Source organism: Pyrgilauda ruficollis, unplaced genomic scaffold, assembly GCF_017590135.1.
Source record: "Pyrgilauda ruficollis isolate IOZ18807 unplaced genomic scaffold, ASM1759013v1 scaffold355, whole genome shotgun sequence".
Classification (NCBI taxonomy): domain Eukaryota; kingdom Metazoa; phylum Chordata; class Aves; order Passeriformes; family Passeridae; genus Pyrgilauda; species Pyrgilauda ruficollis.
Window position 1 is genome coordinate 8,427 of NW_024524990.1, and position 21,523 is coordinate 29,949.

The 21,523-nt window shown below is 57.8% G+C and overlaps 1 protein-coding gene across 1 annotated transcript; it reads right to left on the reverse strand.

Moving 5' to 3' along the window:
- Positions 1-2,876: 2,876 nt before the first annotated feature.
- On the reverse strand, positions 2,877-21,430 carry KCNK3 (potassium two pore domain channel subfamily K member 3). The gene is made up of 2 exons (XM_041475581.1): positions 21,148-21,430; positions 2,877-3,747 (listed from the first exon to the last, which is right to left on the reverse strand). Exons 1-2 carry the CDS (start codon positions 21,428-21,430, stop codon positions 2,879-2,881), a joined length of 1,152 nt encoding a protein of 383 aa, XP_041331515.1. The 3' UTR covers positions 2,877-2,878.
- Between the last annotated feature and the right edge of the window lie 93 nt (positions 21,431-21,523).

Consider the following 21,523-nt stretch of genomic DNA (forward strand, 5'->3'; position numbering starts at 1 on the left):
CCTCCTTTCCCAGATCCTGAGGGAAGAATCCCAACTTCCAGAAGATTGGGATCCTCCTTTCCCAGATCTAAGGGAAAGAACTGGAGGCGATGCCGAGATCCCAGAGGAACGGGATCTTCCTCTCTGAGATCCCAAGGGAATTACTGGAGGCAAAGTCGAGATCCAAGAGGATCGGGATCCTCCTTTCCAAATCCTCACAGGAAGCAAAGCCGAGATCCCAGGGGATCAGGATCCTCCTTTCCCAGATCCTGAGGGAATTACTGGAGGCAAAGCCGAGATCCCAGGGGATCAGGATCCTCCTTTCCCAGATCCTGAGGGAAGAACTGGAGGCAAAGCCGAGATCCCAGGGGATCAGGATCCTCCTTTCCCAGATCCTGAGGGAATTACTGGAGGCAAAGCCGAGATCCCAGGGGATCAGGATCCTCCTTTCCCAGATCCTGAGGGAATTACTGGAGGCAAAGCCGAGATCCCAGGGGATCAGGATCCTCCTTTCCCAGATCCTGAGGGAATTACTGGAGGCAAAGCCGAGATCCCAGGGGATCAGGATCCTCCTTTCCCAGATCTTGAGGGAATTACTGGAGGCAAAGCCGAGATCCCAGGGGATCAGGATCCTCCTTTCCCAGATCCTGAGGGAATTACTGGAGGCAAAGCTGAGATCCCAGGGGATCAGGATCCTCCTCTCACGGATCCTGAGGGAAGAACTGGAGGCAAAGCCGAGATCCCAGGGGATCAGGATCCTCCTTTCCCAGATCCTGAGGGAAGAACTGGAGGCAATGCTGAGATCCCACAGGATCAGAACTCTCCCCTCCCTGATCCCAAGGGAATTACAGGAGGCAAAGCCAGGATCCCAGGGGATCGGCACCCTCCTTTCCCAATCCTCACAAAAAGCAAAGTCAAGATCCCAGGGGATCGGGATCCTCCTTTCCCAATCCTCACAAGAAGCAAAGTCAAGATCCCAGGGGATCAGGATCCTCCTTTCCCAGCCCCTCCTCCCTTTCCACATCCCTTGGGAAGATCCCAGACACTCCCGACCTTCCAACAATCCTTTATTTCTCTCTCCAAGGAATTGAACCCCGCGGGACACATCGGCTTTGGCATGAGAACCAGGGAACCCTTCCCGGCAGGAATCGGGCGCCCCTGGATGAGGAAGATGCAGAAATTCCTCCCTGGAATCGTCAGGAAGTGTCCCCCGAGCCTCCTCTCTGACGGATGTTTCTGGAATTCCGTGGATAGCGCCGTTGGTAGTAAATATCCTCTGGAATCTGACAAATGTGCATCTCAAGGATCAGAAATCCATGGATTTTTCCTCTCTGGAAAGGTGACAAAGTCCCCCCTGCCACCTCCAGGCCCCCAGGAGGGTCCCCCCCGTGTCCCCTCCGTGTCCCCTGGAGGGGGCTTTGGGTGCTGGGAAGGGAAAATCCCATCCTGGAAGGGCGGGAATGGGAAAGGAGGGAAACTTTCCTTCCCTGCTGGGGTGGTGGTGACAGAGGTGACCCCTGGGGTATCCCCGGGAATTCCGGGAGTGTCCCGGGGTGAGCGTGGTGGTGGGAAGGGGTGTGGAGGAAAGGATGGAGAAGTGTTGTCCCAGATTTCCCCCACATACCTCTCTGAGGGAAAAGATTCCATCCCCGGAGTCCTGGTGAGGATGGGAATGGGGATCCCGGGGGATAATGGGCCCCAAAATTCCTCCCTGAGGGAAAAATTCCATTCCCAGGGTCCCAGTGAGGATGGAGATGGGGATCCAAGGGGAAAATATCCCAAAAAAACCTCCCTGAGGGGGAACAATTCCATCCCTGGAGCCTTGGGGAGGATGGAAATGGAGATCCCATGGAAAAATATCCCAGATTTCCCCCAAAATGCCTTCCCAGGGGGAGCAATTCCATCCCTGGAGCCTTGGGGAGGATGGAGATGGAGATCCCATGGAAAAATATCCCATATTTCCCCCAAAATGCCTTCCCAGGGAGAGCAATTCCATCCCTGGAGCCTTGGGGAGGATGGAGATGGAGATCCCATGGGAAAATGTCACGAATTTCCCCCAAAATACCTTCCCAGGAGGAACAATTCTATCCCCAGAGCTTTGGAGAGAACAGAAATGGGGATCCCAAGGGAAAATCTCCCGGATTATCCCTGAAAAAACCACTCTGAGGGAAATAATTCCATCCCTGGAGCTCTGGGGAGGATGGAAGTGAGGATCCCATGGGAAAATATCCCAGATTTCCCCCAAAATGCCTTCCCAGGGGGAACAATTCCATCCCTGGAGCTCTGGGGAGGATGGAGATGGGAATCCCAGGAGATAATATCCCAAACTGTCCCCCAAACACCTTCCCGAGGGGAACAATCCCATCCCCAGACCCTCGGCACAGAGGGACACGGAAATCCTGTGGGATCAACCAAGCTCCCACGGATGATTCCCGCTAAATCCCGAGGACTCCCAGTTCTGCCCCGCTACGGATTTGGGTTAAGACAGCCCCAAATCGCAGGGTTTGGAGCAGCCTACGTGACTCCCGGCTGCTTTTCCGGGCGGCTGATGTGGAAAAGCTCCGGCTAAGCCCCTCTTAGCCTGATTTCCGTGGCCATCAGGTCCCTCTGCGCTTCCCGGGGAATTCCCGAGGATCCAGAGCATGGAGAGGCCAGGGCTGGCTGCCCACACTGGGAGGTGCCCCCCAATCCCGCCAGATTCCGAGGCTCTCCCGCTCTCCCAAGTTTCACATTTTCAAGGAGTGGGGGGGTTTTTTGTGTGAAATTAAAATCCAAGAGGTTTTAAATTAAAATCCATTCCGGAGCCAACTGGGATGGCCCCGCTCCGGCGTCGTTCCCGAGTCTGGAGCGGCTTCCTCCCGCTCCGTGAGGGGGATCCGGGCTGGGGGGCGTGAGGGGGCTACACGGAGCTGCGGCGCTTGGCGAATCCCGGGAACACCGCCAGGCTCTGGAGCCCGGTGGACACGGAGCTGATGGCGGAACGCCGGGAGCGGCAGAAGCACCGGTGCTCCGGAGTCTCGGGACAGCGGGCGGGCGAGGAGTGGCTGCGCTCCACGCCCGTGTCCGAGCTGGACAAATCCCTGGGAATGATCATGGGGATGGAATACTGCAGCTTCTCGCGGCTCTTGTACCACAGGCACGAGCACACCGACTGGAAGTGCAGCACCTCGGCGTAGACGTTCCGGAAGCCGCTCTCGGCCGGGGTCACCGCGGAGGCCTCGGGGACGGCGGCCACGGCTCCGGAGCGAGCTCCCTGGCTGAGCAGCGCCCGCTGCTCGGCGTCGCGGCGCTCGTCCTCGGCGTTCATGGTCATGAAGCGCAGCACCACCAGGTTGAGGAAGGCGCCGATGACCGTCAGCCCCGTGAGGATGTAGACGAAGCTGAAGGCCACGTACTGCGGCTGCGTCTGCAGCGCCCGGTCCTTCTGCAGCGCCACGTAGTCGCCGAAGCCGATGGTGGTCAGCGTGATGAAGCAGTAGTAGTAGGCCTGGAAGAAGCTCCAGTTCTCGTAGTGCGAGAAGGCGGCGGCGCCGATGCAGAGCGTGCTGACGCACGAGAAGAAGCCGATGGTCACCATGTTGGCCATGGACACCTCCGGCCGCCGCATGCCCAGGCGCTTCTTGAGGCGGCGCAGCAGCGAGCGCACCAGGGTGTTGATGCGCTCGCCCAGGCTCTGGAACATCACCAGCGTCAGGGGGATGCCCAGCAGCGCGTAGAGCATGCAGAAAACCTTCCCGCCGTCCGTGCTGGGCGCCGCGTGCCCGTAGCCTGCGGGGAAAGGGAGAGCGGGGTGGGATCCGTGATCCCGGCGGGAATCGGGGGTGGGGAGCGTCGGTGGGAAGCACGGGAGGGGTGTGGGATCCCGAAGTGAGGGTGGGAGGGGAGATTAGAGCTCATCCCATTCCAAGCCAGACACCTGCCATGATCCCAGGGAGCTCCAGCTTGGCTTTGGACACTGCCAGGGATGCAGGGATTCTCTGGGAATTCCAGCCCAGCCAGGAATTCCTTCCCAAGATCCCACCATCCCAAGCTCCCCTTTCCCACTGGAAGCCATTCCCTGGCTCCTGGCCCTCCAGCCCTTTCCCAAATTCCAGCTCTCCTGGAGCCTCTGGAAAAGGCTCCAAGGATTCCCTGGATCCTTCCCTGATCCAGCTGCACATTCCCAGCTCTCCCAGCCTGGCACTGGATCCAGCCCCATCCCAACTCCTCCTGGAGAAGGAATTTCAGGATCCAGGGGCTTCACTGGGAATGGGGGACTCCAGGAATGGTCTCCCTTCCATTTTCCTCTCTTTTCCACCCCTGACTTCCATAAAAATCCTTCTGAATGGATTCCGAGTGTCCTTTATGATGGAATCATGGGGTGGTTTGGGTGGGAAGGGACCTCCAATCCCATCCTGTTCCAACCCCGACTCCTTCCACCATCCCAGGCTGCTCCAAACTCCCTCCAACCTTTCCTTGGACACTCCCAGGTACCCAGGGGTAGCCACATCTCCTGGGAATATCCTGGGAATATCTTGGGAATGCTGTGCCAGTGGCAATGTTTGGATGGACCCTTGGGTGGAGGCACCTTCCCCATGCCTGGGTTTGGGAAAATTCCCAAAATTCCCATCCCAGACTCGCTGGAGATGGGGAAATCAGGGATTGTGGCGGTCTCCAGGGCCGAGCGCTCCGTCTGTCCCCTGTCCCTGTCCCTGTCCCTGTTCCTGTCCCGGTGCCCCAGTTCCCGCCACCCGGGGGCTGCATCCGCATCCGGCCCCGGGAACAGCTGTGCTCCCGTAATCCCCGCCGCTGCAGATGGGATTTATCCCGCTCCGTGCCCGCGGATCGGCTCTCCCTGAGCGCTCCATCCGTCCCCTGTCCCTGTCCCTGTCCCGGTGCCCCAGTTCCCGCCACCCGGGGGCTGCATCCGCATCCGGCCCCGGGAACAGCTGTGCTCCCGTAATCCCCGCCGCTGCAGATGGGATTTATCCCGCTCCGTGCCCGCGGATCGGCTCTCCCGGATGGATCCCGGGATGCCGCGGGCATGGGGGCCTTGGCGGGGGATGGCAGGAACCAGCTGCTCCCTTTTCCTGTCCCTGTCCCTGTCCCCCTTTTCCTGTCCCGTTCCTCATTTTCCTGTCCTTTTCCTGCTTTTCCTTTCCCTTTTCCATCCCTTCCCTTCTCCTTCTCTTTCTTACTCTTCCATTCTCTTTCTCCTTTTTAATTTTTTTCTTTTCTGTCTTTTCCTCCCTTTCTTCCTTTTTCTCCTTTTCATTTTCCTTTTCTGTTCCTTTCCCTCCTTTCCCTTTATCTTTCCTTACCATTTTTCTTTCTCTTCCTCTTCTTCCTTTTTTCCTTTTCCATTTCCTTTCCATTTTTGTTTTCCGTTTCATTTTAGTTTTCCTTTTCCCTCCCAATCACTTTTACATTCCTTCTCTTTCTTAGTTTCTCTCTCATTCTCATTTTCCCCTTTTCCTAATTTGAACTTTTAAATAAAATTTTTCTTCTTTTCCTTATTTTTCTTACCTTCCCTTTCTTTTCCTTCACTTTCCTACTTTCCCTTCCTATTTCTTTCTCATTTTCTTCTTTTTCCTTCTTTCCCTCCTTTTTCTTCCTTACGCTTTTCCTCTCCCTTTTTTATTTTTTATTTTTTATTTTTTTTTTACTTTTCCTCCTTTCTCTTTTTCCATTCTCTTTTCCTCTCCCAGGAAAACCAGGAGTGGGCAGGAACAGGAAGGAGACTCCAAACCTCTTCCCTTGGACTTGGAGCATTCCTGGGCCCCTTTTCCAAGGCCTATCCCAGACGTGATCCCAGACCAGCCCCCAAACCCTCCAGGAATGCTGAGGGGAGCTGATCCTGTGTCCCTAATCCCGATCCTGAATCCCTAATCCCGATCCTGTGTCCCTGATCCCAATCCTGCGTCCCCCTCACTGCCACCCTCGGGGGGACATGGATGGAGCTGGAGCGAGGGGAAAAATGGGATCGTGGGATCTCCTCCAAGGAGGAGCTGCCGTGGGATCCTCTCTGCGGGAGATGGGGATGGAATCCATGGAGAGGGAATAGATGGAGAGGGAATCCATGGGATGGAATCCATGGAGAGGGAATCGATGGGATGGAATCACTGGAGATGGAATCGATGGAGAGGGAATCCATGGGATGGAATTCATGGAGATGGAATCGATGGAGAGGGAATCCATGGGATGGAATTCATGGAGAGGGAATCGATGGGATGGAATTCATGGAGATGGAATCGATGGAGAGGGAATCCATGGGATGGAATTCATGGAGATGGAATCGATGGAGAGGGAATCCATGGGATGGAATTCATGGAGATGGAATCCATGAGAGGGAATCGATGGAGTGGGAATTGATGGAGAGGGAATCCATGGAGAGGGAATCAATGGAGATGGAATCCATGGAGAGGGAATCAATGGGATGGAATTCATGGGCAGGAATCCATGGAGAGGGAATCGATGGAGTGGGAATTGATGGAGATGGAATCCATGGAGAGGGAGTCAATGGGATGGAATTTATGGGCAGGAATCCATGGAGAGGGAATCCATGTGAGAGAGAGCAACATCTGAGAGTGGCACCTGAGAGCATCGCTGGAGAGCAACACCTGAGCATCACCAAAAATCATCACCTGAGCATCACCTGAGCACAACCTGGGAATCACCTGGGGAACACCTGGGAATCACCTGGGGAACACCTGGGGAACACCTGTGATACCTGGGAATCACCTGTGATACACCTGGGAATCACCTGGGGAAGACCTGGGGATCACCTGAGGAACACCTGGGGAACACCTGGGGAAGACCCGGGGAACACCTGGGGAACACCTGGGAATCACCTGGGGAACACCTGGGGAACACCTGAAAGCATCACCAGAAAAAGCAACACCTGAGCATCACCAAAAATCATCACCTGAGCATCACCTGAGCACAACCTGGGAATCACCTGGGGAACACCTGGGAATCACCTGGGGAACACCTGGGGAACACCTGGGGAACACCTGTGATACCTGGGAATCACCTGTGATACACCTGGGAATCACCTGGGGAAGACCTGGGGATCACCTGAGGAACACCTGGGGAACACCTGGGGAAGACCCGGGGAACACCTGGGGAACACCTGGGAATCACCTGGGGAACACCTGGGGAACACCTGAAAGCATCACCAGAAAACATCACCAGAGCATCACCAGACAACAACACCTGGGCAACACCTGAGAGCACCACTGCAGCCTGGCTCAAGCATCACCTGAGAAACACCTGGGGAGAATCACCTGAGAGCATCATCTGCACATCACTGCAGAGCAACACCTGAAACCATCCCCTGAGCATCACTGGAGCATCACTGGAGTATCACCTGGCAGCAACACCTGAGCATTGCCTGAAAGCATCACCAGAGAGAATCACCTGAGAGCATCACCTGAGCAACACCTGAAACCATTCCCTGAGCATCACCTGAGCAGTGCATGAGACAACCACCTGGCAGCATCACCTGAGCATCACCTGAGCAACACTTGAGCATCCCCTGAGCATCACCTGAGCATTGCCTGAGCACCATCTGAGCATCACCTGAGCATTGCCTGAGACAACCACGTGGCAGCATCACCTGAGCATTGCCTGAAAGCATCACCAGAGAGAATCACCTGACAGCATCACCTGAGCATCACCTGAGCACCGGCTGCCAGCACCCCCTGATCCATCCCGGCCCTGTGTGCTCCCTCCCAGCTCCTTGTGTCCCTTCCTGCCCCTTGTGTCCCTCTCTCCCTGTTCCTTTTGTCCCTTCCCTCTTGCCTGTGTCCCTCTCTCTCTGTTCCTTCTCACTCCTTGTGTCATTTCCTGTTCATCGTGTCCCTTCCCTGTTCCCTGTGTCCCTTCCCTGCTCCTCGTGTTCTTTCCCTGTTCCCCGTGTCCCTCTCTCCCTGTTCCAAATCATTCCCTGCTCCTCGTGTCCTTTCCCTATTCCTCCTGTCCCTCTCTCCCAGCTCCTCCTGTCCCTCTCTCCCAGTTCCTCCTGTCCCTCTCTCCCAGCCCCTCATGTCCCTCTCTCCCAGCTCCTCATGTCCCTCTCTCCCAGCTCCTTGTATCCCTCTCTCCCAGCTCGTCATGTCCCTCTCTCCCTGTTCCTCGTGTGCCTCTCTCCCAGCTCCTCGTGTCCCTCTCTCCCAGCTCCTCGTGTCCCTCTCTCCCAGCTCCTCACGTCCCTCTCTCCCAGCTCCTCATGTCCCATCCCTGTGTCCCTCTCTCTCCGTTCCTCATGTCCCTCTCTCCCATCCCCTCATTCTCCACCCAGCCTCACATCCCGATCCCTGATCCCTCCCTTCACCATCCCCTCCCCAGCAATTCCCAAATCTCCCCATTCCGGCTGTTCGGGATGGATTTCGGGATGGATTTTGGGATGGACCCTCCGGCAGTGCCCGCGGCTGCCTTTCCAAAGCCTCCCTGAGCATCTCCTGCCCTTTCCTGCCCTCTCCAGCCTCTCCATCCCTCCCCGGCCTCCCGGAGCTATTTTTAGCGCTCTTTCCCGAGGGAAGGGAGTTTATGAGCTCTCCAAGCGTCGGTCAATCCCCCGATCCCCCCCCGTTCCCGGTTTTAGCAGGAGCTGCCTGAGCTCCGGCACGTCTGAGGGTGGGGGGAAGGTCGGGAATGGCAGGAGTGGGAAAACCCCGGAAAACGGCAGTGGCGGTGACCCCCAAATCCCTCTGGGACCCGCGAGGGGTGGCGAGGAGTTGTGTTGGAGAGGAAGGCACGTCCCAGCCGGGAAATCCGCCGGGAATAACCCCTGGAATCCCGGCTCCTCTCCCACCTCCTGCCCCCCGGCCCTTCCCGGCTGCCAGGGGTGTCCCAGGAGCGCTGGAGCCGAGGGGCGGCGGGGCCGGGATGAGCCGGGATCCCGCTCCGGGCTGGGCCGGGAGCAGGGATCGTGTCCCCAGGGAGGGAGGATGACACGTCCCGCAGGAACGCGGCCGATCCTGGCCTTTTTAGGGCCGGAGGAGCGGGGCTGGATCCGGCCCCGGAGCAGGTGCAGGGCTGGCCCCGGGCCTGGAGCGGATCCCGGCTGTCGGAGCAGCGATGGATGGCCGGGATTAGCGGGACAGCTGCGGGAACGCGCGGGGAACGGGCTGGGGGGAGGATGGCACACGGCCGGAGGGCCGGGAGGGCAGGGAAGGATCCTCGGGAATGGGGCTGGAAGGGTGGGAAGGGGATGAGGCCTCCTGGAGGGGCAGGGGATGGGGCAGGGATGCAGGGATTGGGGCAGGAGGTTTAGGGAATGGCTGGGACTGAGCCGGACCATCCCAGCTGTCCCCAGGCTGGGGGAGGGGACGCAGCTGTCCCCCGGGAGACCCCCGCATTCCCGGGAACAGCAAACACGCCTGGAGATGGCGGCTGGGAAAGGCAGCAGGTGCTGGTGGAATTCCAGCCTGTCCTGGAAAAACACGGAGCTGGCACCAAGGGACACGGCCAGGGGACATGGCCAGGGGACACCTGGGTCCTGCAGGGCCACCAAAATCCCTGTGTGGGGCTGAGGGACACAGGAGGGGACATGGGGACACCAAAATCCCTGGATAGGGCTGAGGGACACAGGAGGGGACATGGGGACACCAAAATCCCTGGATGGGGCTGAGGGACACTTCCTGTGTGTCCCCATAGGGACATGGGGACACCAAAATCCCTGTGTGGGGCTGAGGGACACAGGAGGGGACATGGGGACACCAAAATCCCTGTGTGGGGCTGGGGGCAGCGGGAAGGGGCCTGGGGACACCTCCTGCAGCTGGAGCAGAGGGATGGGATCTGGGATGGGCTGAACTGGGAATGAAGAGATGGAGGGATCCCTGGGACTCCCAAAATCCTGACTGCCCATGTTCCAGCTGTTCCTTGGATCCATCCATCCATCATCCATCCCTCCATCCGTCATCCATCCATCCATCCATCCATCCATCCATCCATCCATCCATCCATCCACTGTTCCCAGTATGATCCCGCTGTTCCCAGTGAGGATCCCACTGTTCCCAGTATGATCCCACTGTTCCCAGTAAGGATCCTGCTGTTCCCAGTGCTGGGACTGAGCCGGGCCATCCCAGCTGTCCCCAGGCTGGGGGAGGGGACGCAGCTGTCCCCCGGGAGACCCCCGCATTCCCGGGAACAGCAAACACGCCTGGAGATGGCGGCTGGGAAAGGCAGCAGGTGCTGGTGGAATTCCAGCCTGTCCTGGAAAAACACGGAGCTGGCACCAAGGGACACGGCCAGGGGACATGGCCAGGGGACACCTGGGTCCTGCAGGGCCACCAAAATCCCTGTGTGGGGCTGAGGGACACAGGAGGGGACATGGGGACACCAAAATCCCTGGATATGTCTGAGGGACACTTCCTGTGTGTCCCCATAGGGACATGGGGACACCAAAATCCCTGGATAGGGCTGAGGGACACAGGAGGGGACATGGGGACACCAAAATCCCTGGATGGGGCTGAGGGACACTTCCTGTGTGTCCCCATAGGGACATGGGGACACCAAAATCCCTGTGTGGGGCTGGGGGCAGTGGGAAGGGGCCCGGGGACACCTCCTGCAGCTGGAGCAGAGGGATGGGATCTGGGATGGGTTGAACTGGGAATGAAGAGATGGAGGGATCCCTGGGACTCCCAAAATCCTGACTGCCCATGTTCCAGCTGTTCCTTGGATCCATCCATCCATCATCCATCCCTCCATCCGTCATCCATCCATCCATCCATCCATCCATCCATCCATCATCCATCCATCATCCATCCATCATCCATCCATCCATCCATCATCCATCCATCCATCCATCCATCCATCCTCCATCCATCCATCCCTCTCTCCATCCCTCCATCCATGGATCCATGGATCCATCCCTCTCTCCATCCCTCCATCCATGGATCCATGGATTCATCCCTCCCTCCATCCCTCTCTCCATCCCCATCCCCAAATCCCCTCTGCTCCATCTCCCCCTTCTCCCACATTCCCCCCCGGAAAAGGGGGATGCCATTCCATGGGGAGGGGGTGCTGGCACAATCTGGGATTCTCCCATGGGATCCAAAGGCTCAGGGAACCCCAGGACCCCCATTCCCAGTGGGATTTGTATGGGGGGGTTGGATGTGGGGCAGACCCTGAGTCCCCCTTTATTCCCCCACCCCCCCAAACTCCTGCGCCATTCCCAAAGGGACTCGGCTCCGCAGCGGGATCCCCCCCCGGATATTTTGGGGTGTGGGGGGTGCCTGATTCCCCCTCCCCCAGCGCCTCCCGCAGCCGGGGGGGTCGGGATGGAGTCATGGAAAATCCCGGCGCCGGCCAAGCTCCCTGTTTGCGCCAAAACTGGCAATTTTTCCTTGGATTCTGGGGCCCCGCCAGGCCCCTTCCCGCCCCCCCTCGCCTCTCCCTGGAAAAGGGGGGGCCTGCAGCGGGAAGGGGGGTCCGGAGCTCTGGGATAAGGTGGGATAACCCGGGAATGGGCTGGGGCACCCCAAGGGGGGCAGTCCCAATGTTCTGGGGGAGCACCGGCTCCAACGGGAATAAAAATCCCTTAGGGATTTTAGATTTTGGGGTGGATTTTGGGGTGGATTTTGGGGTGGATTTTTGTCCCAAAATGGGCAGGGATGGGTGTCCAGGTCCTTCCCAGGAAAAGGGATCCTGGTCCAGGCAGAGAATTCCTGCCTGGAGTATCCAGGGGGTCCTGAGCCCCTCTGAAGAGGGACAGAGCCCTCGGGGCCTGGGAAGGATTCCAAAGGATCCTGGAGATGGGGATGTGGGGTGGGGATTATGGGAGGGGGATCTGGGATGGGAATGGGGATCTGGGGTGGGGATATGGGATGGGAATGGGGATCTGGGGTGGGGATATGGGATGGGTGTGGGATAGGGATGAGGGATGGAGATTATGGGATGAGGATGTGGGGTAGAAATGTGGGATGTGGAATGGGGATGTGGGATGGGGATGAGGATGCAGGACAGGAGTGAGGAATGGATCCAGTTCTTTTCCCCTGGGAGCTGCTGATTCCATCCATCCCTCCCAGAAATCCCATTCCAGGCTCTTGGATCCACCCCAAGCCCTTGCCCTCAGCCTTACTGCTTGGGAAAAACCCGGAAAAACTCCCAAACTTCCAGAAATCTGGGATGGCTGTCCCTGGCCCTGATCCCCCTGGTTCTCATTCCTCACTCCCAGTCAGGATTTGCTGGGATTTCAGGAGGAATCAGATGGGAAAGGCCAGGAGTGGGAATTAGTGGGAATTAATTAATGGTGTCACTCCTGGGTGGAAAAAAAGCTGGGAATTTATGGCCTGGGAGGGAGCGGGGGATGGGGAGGGAGGATCCAGAGGGGCCCTGATCCTGATCCCGATCCTGATCCCAATCCTGACTCTGATCTCAATCCCAGTCCTGATGCCAACCATGATCCTGATCTGGATCTCAATCCCAATCCCAGTCTTGATCCCAATCCTGATCCGATTCCAGCCCCGATCCCAACCCTGATCTTGACAGTGATTGTGATCCTGATCCCGATCCCAATCCCCATCCTGATCCCAATCCCGATCCCAATCCCCATCCTGATTCCAGTCCTGATCCTGATCCCCATCCTGATCCCAATCCCGATCCCGATCCTGATCCCCATCCTAATCCCCATCCTGATCCCAGTCCTAATCCTGATCCCAATCCCGATCCCAAGGTTAATCCTGATCCCAATCCCGACCCCAGTCTCCATCCAATTCCAGCAATTCCCGGGGATGGGATTCTCCAACAATGCCCCTGGGATGGCCAGGATCGCTCTCCCAGGAAAACCCAGGAGGGAATTCCAGGAATTCCAGGAATATTCCCCCTTCCCCCCTGTTAATTCCCAAGCCTGTGGATGGTCCGGGAGGTGCCAGCACGGATTTCCATGGAAATGTTTTTTTTTTGTGGAATGAGAGCAGGAATGGCCGGAGGGGTTAGGAGGAATTCCAGCCCTGGAATTTTGGCAGAGTTTTCCCCCTTCCCTGTTGATCCCAAATCCCGTTCCCTGCTCCCAGTCCCAAGGAGCCACCAGCGATTTCCATGGAAATGTTGGTTTTTTGGGGAATGGGAGGAGAAATGTCCAGGAGGAACATCCAGGAATCCACAGTGGAACAGGGAAGGGAAGTGATCCCGATTTTCCAGCAATTCCTGGGGATGGGATGTTCCAACAACCCCACGCGTGGGCCTGGGATCGCTTTCCTGGGAAAATTCCAGGAATTCCAGGAATATTCCCCCTTCCCCCCTGTTAATTCCCAAGCCTGTGGATGGTCCGGGAGGTGCCAGCACGGATTTCCATGGAAATGTTTTTTTGTGGAATGGGAGCAGGAATGGCCGGAGGGGTTGGGAGGGATTCCAGCCCTGGAATTGGGGCGGGAATTCCCTGGAATTCCCCTTTCCCTGCTGACCCCAAATCCCGTCCCAAGGAGCGATTTCCATGGAAATGTTGGGTTTTTTTTGTTTTTTTTGGGTTTTTTTTTGTGGAATGGGAGCAGGAATGTGGCGAGGGGACGGCGGGAGCTCCTTATCCCAGCAATCCCAGCAATTCCCGGAGTTTCCCCCCCGCAAATCCCGGGAATTTCGGTGCCTTTCGTGCCGCCCGGGGGTGGCACCGCCCACGGAGGTGACAGGAGGGGACAGAGGGACAGAGGGGACAGAGGGACAGAGGGGACAGAGGGGACAGAGGGGATAGAGGGGACAGAAGGGAAGGGGAGGACTGAGGGGACAAGGAGGGACAGTGAGTGACAGAGGGGACAGCGGGTGACAGGGGGACAGAGGGACAGAGGGGACAGGGGGTGACAGGGGGACAGAGGGACAGAAGGAGGACAAGGGGGGGGTGACAAACGGGGACAGAGAGGGACAGAGGGAGACCGAAGGGGACAGCAGGTGACAAATGGGGACAAAAGGGCCCGGCCGCGCTCCGGGCGCTGTTCCCGTGACAAAGGCTCGGGCGGTGACAGATGGTGACACCGCGGTGGCATTTGCCACCTGCTCCCGCTCCGCGCACGGCCGCGGGGGAGGGGCGCGGGGACCGGGACTTTCGGGATCGGCGTTTTGGGGTTTTTGGGATCGGGGTTTTTGGGATCGGGGTTTTGGGGGTTTTTGGGATCAGGGTTTTGGAATCGGGTTTTTGGGATCGGGATTTTTGGGGTTTTTGGGATCGGGGTTTTTGGGATCAGGATTTTTGGGATCGGGACTTTCGGGATTGGGGTTTTGGGGTTTTTGGGATCGGGGTTTTTGGGATCGGGATTTTTGGGGTCGGGATTTTTGGGAGCCATCCAGAGCCAGCGCAGCCCGTCCTGGCTCGGGACAGCGGCAGAGGTGACGAGGGACACTGCCACCCCCCTGGGGACATCCCTGCCCCTGGAATTGGGGGATGGGGACAGAGGGGACATCCCCGCCTCTGGAATTTCTCGGGAGCCGCGGGAAAGCTTTGGAGCAGCGGCGGGAGCTGCTCCTCTCCCGGCTTTTTTTCATGGATAAAAGGAAAAAAAAAAAAAATCCCAAATGGATTCAAACTTTTCCCAGCGGGATCTGTAATCCCGGATTTTCCCCCACCGGGATTTTCCCCACCTCAGGAATCTCTTCCCGATCCCAGTCCGGCTTTTCCCTGCCCCACCAAGAGCTGGGTGGTGAATTCCTGGAAAAATCCCTTTTTTTCCTGCCCTGGAAAATCCAATTCCATGGGAATAATGGGAATTTCTCCCCCCTTTTCCCTGGATTTGGAGGGGTCTCCTCTCATTCCAGCCCCACCCCCGCATTGCTGCCATATCCAGCCACACAAATTGTGGGATTTTGGGAATTTCCCGCACAGCCGGGTGTCCCAGCCCCTTCCCCACATCTCTGGAAATTCCAGGAAAACCGAGCTGGATTCAGGGGAAGCCATTTGTGGCCATTCCCTCCGCAATTCCCACATTTGGGACGCTGGGAATCCTCATCCCAATCCCAAAGCTCCCACGCAGAGCCCAGCTCCAGGATTTAAGGCTGGGAGCGCCGGGAGCGGCTGGAATTTTTGGGATGCGACCTTTGGGTTGGGATCAGCCCCGCTCCAGCATTCCCAGCTCCTGGCAGTGGGATTGGGAATTCCGGGATCGGGAATCCCGGGATTCCAGAGAGGGATCCCAATCCCTGCCCACGGCCACGGTTCCTTGGGATGGATCCCAGTGGATCCGTGTCCCTCTCCGGCATTCCGGGATCTTTGGGATGGGCTGGATCCTGCTGGATCCCGCTGGAGATTCCCAGATCCCCCCTCCGGTCCTACACCGGGGGGTCGGCCGCAATTCCAGAGCTTTTCCAGCTGCTCCTGGCAACCGGGAGAGGCCGGAGCTGGGATAACCGGAATGGCAAAGGATAACGGGAATAACGGGAATGGCAAACACTGGGAAAATGGGAATGGCAAACACCAGGATAATGGGATAATGGGAACGGCAAACACCGGGAAAATGGGCATGGCAAACACTGGGATAACGGGAATAATGGGAATGGCAAACTCTGGGAAAATGGGAATGGCAAACACTGGGATAATGGGAATGGCAAACACCGGGATAACAGGAATAATAGGAATGGCAAACACCAGGATAATGGGATAATGGGAATGGTAAACACCAGGATAACAGGAATAATGGGAATGACAAACACTGGGAAAATGGGAATGGCAAACACAGGGATAATGGGAATGGCAAACACCGGGATAACGGGAATAATGGGAATGGCAAACACCAGGATAATGGGAATGGCAAACACCAGGATAATGGGATAATGGGATAATGGTAATACTAAACACTGGGATAACGGGAATAGTAAACACCAGGATAATAGGAATCATGGGAATAACAAAGACCGGCAAAACAGCCCTGGGAACAACAAACACCCTGACACCGGGATAATGGGAATGACAAACACCGGGATAACAGCGCTGGGAATAATGAAACAGCCTGACACCGGGATAAAAGTGTTGGGAATGACAAACGCCCTGTCACCAGGATAACGGGAATAACAAACAGTGGGATAAGAGCCCTGGAATACCAGCCTGACACCGGGATAAGAGCCCCGGGAATGACAAACACTCTGACACTTGGATAATGGGAATAATAAACATTGGGGGGGAAAAAAAACCAAAAACCGGGAATAACAAACACTGAGATAACAGTGATGGGAATGACAAACACCCTGACAGCGGGATAATGGGAATGACAAACACCGGAAAACACCAGGATAATGGGATAATGGGATAATGGTAATACTAAACACTGGGATAACGGGAATAGTAAACACCAGGATAATAGGAATCATGGGAATAACAAAGACCGGCAAAACAGCCCTGGGAACAACAAACACCCTGACACCGGGATAATGGGAATAATGAACACTGGGATAACGGGAATAGTAAACACCAGGATAATAGGAATCATGGGAATAACAAAGACCGGCAAAACAGCCCTGGGAACAACAAACACCCTGACACCGGGATAATGGGAATAATGAACACTGGGATAAAACTCCGGGAATAATGAAACACCCTGACACTGACACCGGAATAAGAACTCTGGGAATAAGGAACACCCTGAGAGTGGAAATAACAACTCCAGGAATGATAAACACTGGGATAACAGCCCCGGGAATAGCAAACAGCGGGATAACAGCTCTGGGAATAACAAACACCGGGATAACAGCCCCAGGAATGACAAACACCGGGATAACAGCCCGGGGAATGACAAACACCGGGATAACAGCCCCGGGAATAACAAACACCAGGATAAAAGCCCAGGGAATGACAAACACCCTGACACTGGGATAATGGGAATAATAAACATTGGGAAAACAGCCCCGGGAATAATGAACACCCTGAGGGTGGGAATGACAAACACCGGGATAAAAGCTCCAGGAATAAGGAACACCCTGACACTGACACCGGGATAATGGGAATAACAAACACTGGGATAACAGCTCCGGGAATAAAAACCACCAGAACTCTGGGAATAACAAACACCGGGATAAAAGCTCCAGGAATAAGGAACACTCTGAAAGTGGGAATAACAACTCCAGGAAAAACAAACACTGGGATAACAGCCCCAGGAATAATGAACACCCTGAGGGTGGGAATAACTGCTCCGGGAATAATGAGACACCGGGATAACAGCCCTGGGAATGACAAACACCCTGACACCGGGAATAACATCACTGGGAAAACAGCCCCGGGAATAATAAGCACCCTCTGGGTGGGAATGACAAACACCGGGAACAGCCTCCGGGATAAAAGCCCCAGGAATAAGGAACACCCTGAGAGTGGGAATAACAGCCCCGGGAATGACAAACACCGGGATAACAGCCCCGGGAATAACAAACACCCTGACACCGGGATAATGGGAATAATGAACATTGGGAAAACAGCCCTGGGAATAATGAACGCCCTGAGGGTGGGAATGACAAACACCGGGATAAAAGCCCTGGAATAACAGCCTGACACCGGGATAAGAGCCCTGGGAATAAGGAACACCCTGAGAGTGGGAATAACAGCCCCGGGAATGACAAACACAGGGATAACAGCCCTGGGAATAACAAACACCCTGACACCGGGATAATGGGAATAAGGAACATTGGGAAAACAGCCCTGGGAATAATGAATGCCCTGAGGGCGGGAATGACAAACACCGGGATAACAGCGCTGGGAATAATAAAAACTCTCTGACACCGGGAATAGCAAACATTGGGAAAACAGCCCTGGGAATAATGAATGCCCTGAGGGCGGGAATGACAAACACCGGGATAACAGCCCGGGAATACCAGCCTGACACCGGGATAAGAGCCCTGGGAATAAGGAACACACTGAGAGTGGGAATAACAGCTCTGGGAATGACAAATACCGGGATAAAAGCTCCGGGAATAACAAACACCCTGACACCGGGATAATGGGAATAATGAACATTGGGAAAACAGCCCTGGGAATAATGAACGCCCTGAGGGTGGGAATGACAAACACCGGGATAAAAGCCCTGGAATAACAGCCTGACACCGGGATAAGAGCCCTGGGAATAAGGAACACCCTGAGAGTGGGAATAACAGCCCCGGGAATGACAAACACAGGGATAACAGCCCTGGGAATAACAAACACCCTGACACCGGGATAATGGGAATAATGAACATTGGGAAAACAGCCCTGGGAATAATGAATGCCCTGAGGGTGGGAATGACAAACACCGGGATAAAAGCCAGGGAATAACAGCCTGACACCAGGATAAGAGCCCTGGGAATAAGGAATGCCCTGAGAGAGGGAATAACAGCTCTGGGAATGACAAATACCGGGATAAAAGCTCCGGGAATAACAAACACCCTGACACCGGGATAATGGGAATAATGAACATTGGGAAAACGGCCCCGGGAATAATGAACGCCCTGACACTGACACCGGGATAATGGGAATGACAAACATTAGGAAAACAGCCCTGGGAATAATGAATGCCCTGAGGGCGGGAATGACAAACACCGGGATAACGGGAATAACAAACAGTGGGATAAAAGCTCTGGAATAACTGCCTGACACCGGGATAAAAGCCCCGGGAATAAGGAACACCCTGAGAGTGGGAATAACAGCTCCGGGAATGACAAACACCGGGATAACAGCCCCGGGAATAACAAACACCGGGATAAGAACTCCGGGAATAACAAACACAACATCCCAAAATCCACAGCCCAAATCTGGGAGCCCACGAGCACCCCAACAGCCGGATCTGACCCCCGGGAACACCCCGGAATCCCTGTCCCCATCCTGGGAATGCAGGGACACCCCGACAGCCGTGTGACAGCCCTGGGGACACAGGGACACCCCACAATCCGTGTGACAGCCCTGGGGACACAGGGACACCCCACGATCCGTGTGACAGCCCTGGGGACACAGGGACACCCCGACAGCCGTGTGACAGCCCTGGGGACACAGGGATACCCCGACACCCGAGTGACAGCCCTGGGGACACAGGGACACCCCGACATCCGTGTGACAGCCCTGGGGACACAGGGACACCCCACGATCCGTGTGACAGCCCTGGGGACACAGGGACACCCCGACAGCCGTTTGACAGCCCTGGGGACACAGGGACACCCCGACATCCGAGTGACAGCCCTGGGGACACAGGGACACCCCGGAATCTGTCCCAAAGCCGGTGTCCCCCATCCCACTGTCCCATCCCTCCCCTCTCCCCGTGGGAATGGTGGCCATGGCCCTGGGTCACCTGCTGTCCCCTTGCTGTCCCCGTGCTGTCCCCTCGCTGTCCCCACCCCTCAGGCCCTCCCTGAGGCTGAGCTTGGGGGGCTGTTGGGGACCAGGGGACATTGGGTGACCCCGGCCACCCCTGGAGGGGACCCAAAAGCCCAAGGGGTGACAGTGTGGGTGACAGGGAGGTGACAATGGGGGTGTCAGAGGGGTGACAATGGGGGTGACAGGGGGTAGGTCCCAAAGGGGGCACCCCCAGTGACACTTCCCAGGGTGGGGACAGGGCTGGGGACATCCTTGAGCATTGGGGACAGTGGTGACCCCCCCCGGGAGAGGCTGGCAGGGTGGGGACATGTCCCTGTCCCCTGCCCCGGGCTGGGGGTCCCACAGGGACCTGTCCCTGTCCCCGTGGGGCTGGGGTCCCATAGGGACCTGTCCCTGTCCCCGTGGGGCTGGGGACCCTACAGGGACCTGTCCCTGTCCCCGTGGGGCTGGAGACCCTACAGGGACCTGTCCCTGTCCCTGTGGGGCTGGGGACCCTACAGGGACCTGTCCCTGTCCCCAGGGGGCTGGGGACCCTACAGGGACCTGTCCCTGTCCCCGTGGGGCTGGGGACCCTACAGGGACCTGTCCCTGTCCCCAGGGGGCTGGGGACCCTACAGGGACCTGTCCCTGTCCCCGTGGGGCTGGGGACCCTACAGGGACCTGTCCCTGTCCCCGTGGGGCTGGGGACCCTACAGGGACCTGTCCCTGTCCCCGTGGGGCTGGGGACCCTACAGGGACCTGTCCCTGTCCCCTCCCCCGGGCTGGGGGTCCCACAGGGGGGTCCCACAGGGGCAGCAGAGCCACTGGCGGGAGGTGACAGCGCCTTGGGGACACATCCCAGGGTCCCGGCCGGCCGGGAGCATTCCCGGATCCCGGGGGGTCGCGCGGGGGTTTCCCGGTGGGCGAGGCGACAGTGTGGGTGACAGGGGGGTGACAATAGGGGGTCCTGGCAGAGGGATCGCCCCAAAACACCGGGATGGGAGACAGGGGGTCCTGGCGAGGGATCCCCCCAAAAACACCGGGATGGGAGACAGGGGGTCCTGGCAGAGGGATCGCCCCAAAACACCGGGATGGGAGACAGGGGGTCCTGGCAGAGGGATCGCCCCAAAACACGGGGATGGGAGACAGGGGGTCCTGGCAGAGGGATCGCCGCGATCCCACGGATAGGAGAGAGGGAGATCAGGGTAGGGGGATGCCCCCGAAATCACTGGGATGGGAGACAGGGGGGTCCTGGCAGGTTTTCCCCGGTGCCGGAGGAGCCGGGAGGGACAGCCCCGATCCCAAGGGACGGGACCCAGAGCACCGGGGGTTTTTCCCGGAGCCGGAGGAACCGAGCAGAGGGATGTCCCCGAAAACACCGGGATGGGAGACGGGAATCCGGGGCAGGGGGATGGCCCCCAAAACACCGGGATGGATCCCAAGGGACGGGACCCAGAGCACTGGGGGTTTTTCCCGGTGCCGGAGGAACCGAGCAGAGGGATGTCCCCGAAAACACCGGGATGGGAGACGGGAATCCGGGGCAGGGGGATCGCCCCCAAAACACCGGGATGGGAGGAGATAGGGGGGTCCTGGCAGGGGGATCGCCCCCAAAACACCGGGATGGGAGGAGACAGGGGGGTCCTGGCAGGTTTTTCCCGGTTCAGGAGGAGTCGGGGAGGGATCGCCCCGATCCCAAGGGACGGGACACAGAGCACCGGGGTTTTTCCCGGTGCCAGAGGAACGGAGCAGAGGGATCGCCCGGTCCCAGCGGGACGGGCGGCGGCGGCGGGGGGGTTCTCCGGGCGGCGAAAGCACCGAGCTCCCGATTTCCCCCCGCTCCCTCGGGGACAGGCGGGGCTTTCCCGGCGCTTCCCGTCTGGATCCCCAGACGCCAGCGGGAAAAAGCCGAACCGGGATCTGCCCTGCGGGGAGCCGGGCGGGGCGGGGGCAGCCGGTACCTATGGTGGTGATGACGGTGATGGCGAAGTAGAAGGAGCCGGCGAATTTCCACTGGACGCCGGCCTTGTGCGGCTTGAGCTTGAGCACGACCCGCTCGAGCTCGCCGTAGCTCTCGGCGCTCAGGTTGTACTTTCTCTTGAGCTCGTCGCTCTTGGCCTCCAGCCGCCGCCTCTCCGCCGTCTCCGCCTCGGACTCGAGCGCGTCGAAGACGGCGGCGCCCACCAGCAGGTAGCTGAAGGTGCAGACGATCAGCGCCAGCGTCCGCACGTTCTGCCGCTTCATGGTGCGCCGGCGGCGGCTGCGGGGCGCGGCGGGGCCGGCTGGGGCATGGCGGCAGCGCCCGGGCACGGCGGGCGGCCGGGGGAGGCGGCCGAG

Excerpts from the sequence above, each read along its gene's own strand:
- KCNK3 (XM_041475581.1), bottom strand. The coding sequence starts at position 21,430 with ATGAAGCGGCAGAACGTGCGGACGCTGGCGCTGATCGTCTGCACCTTC. Across the intron at positions 3,748-21,147 it reads CACCGTCATCACCACCATAG|GCTACGGGCACGCGGCGCCC; the intron begins GTACCGGCTGCC and ends CTTTCCCCGCAG.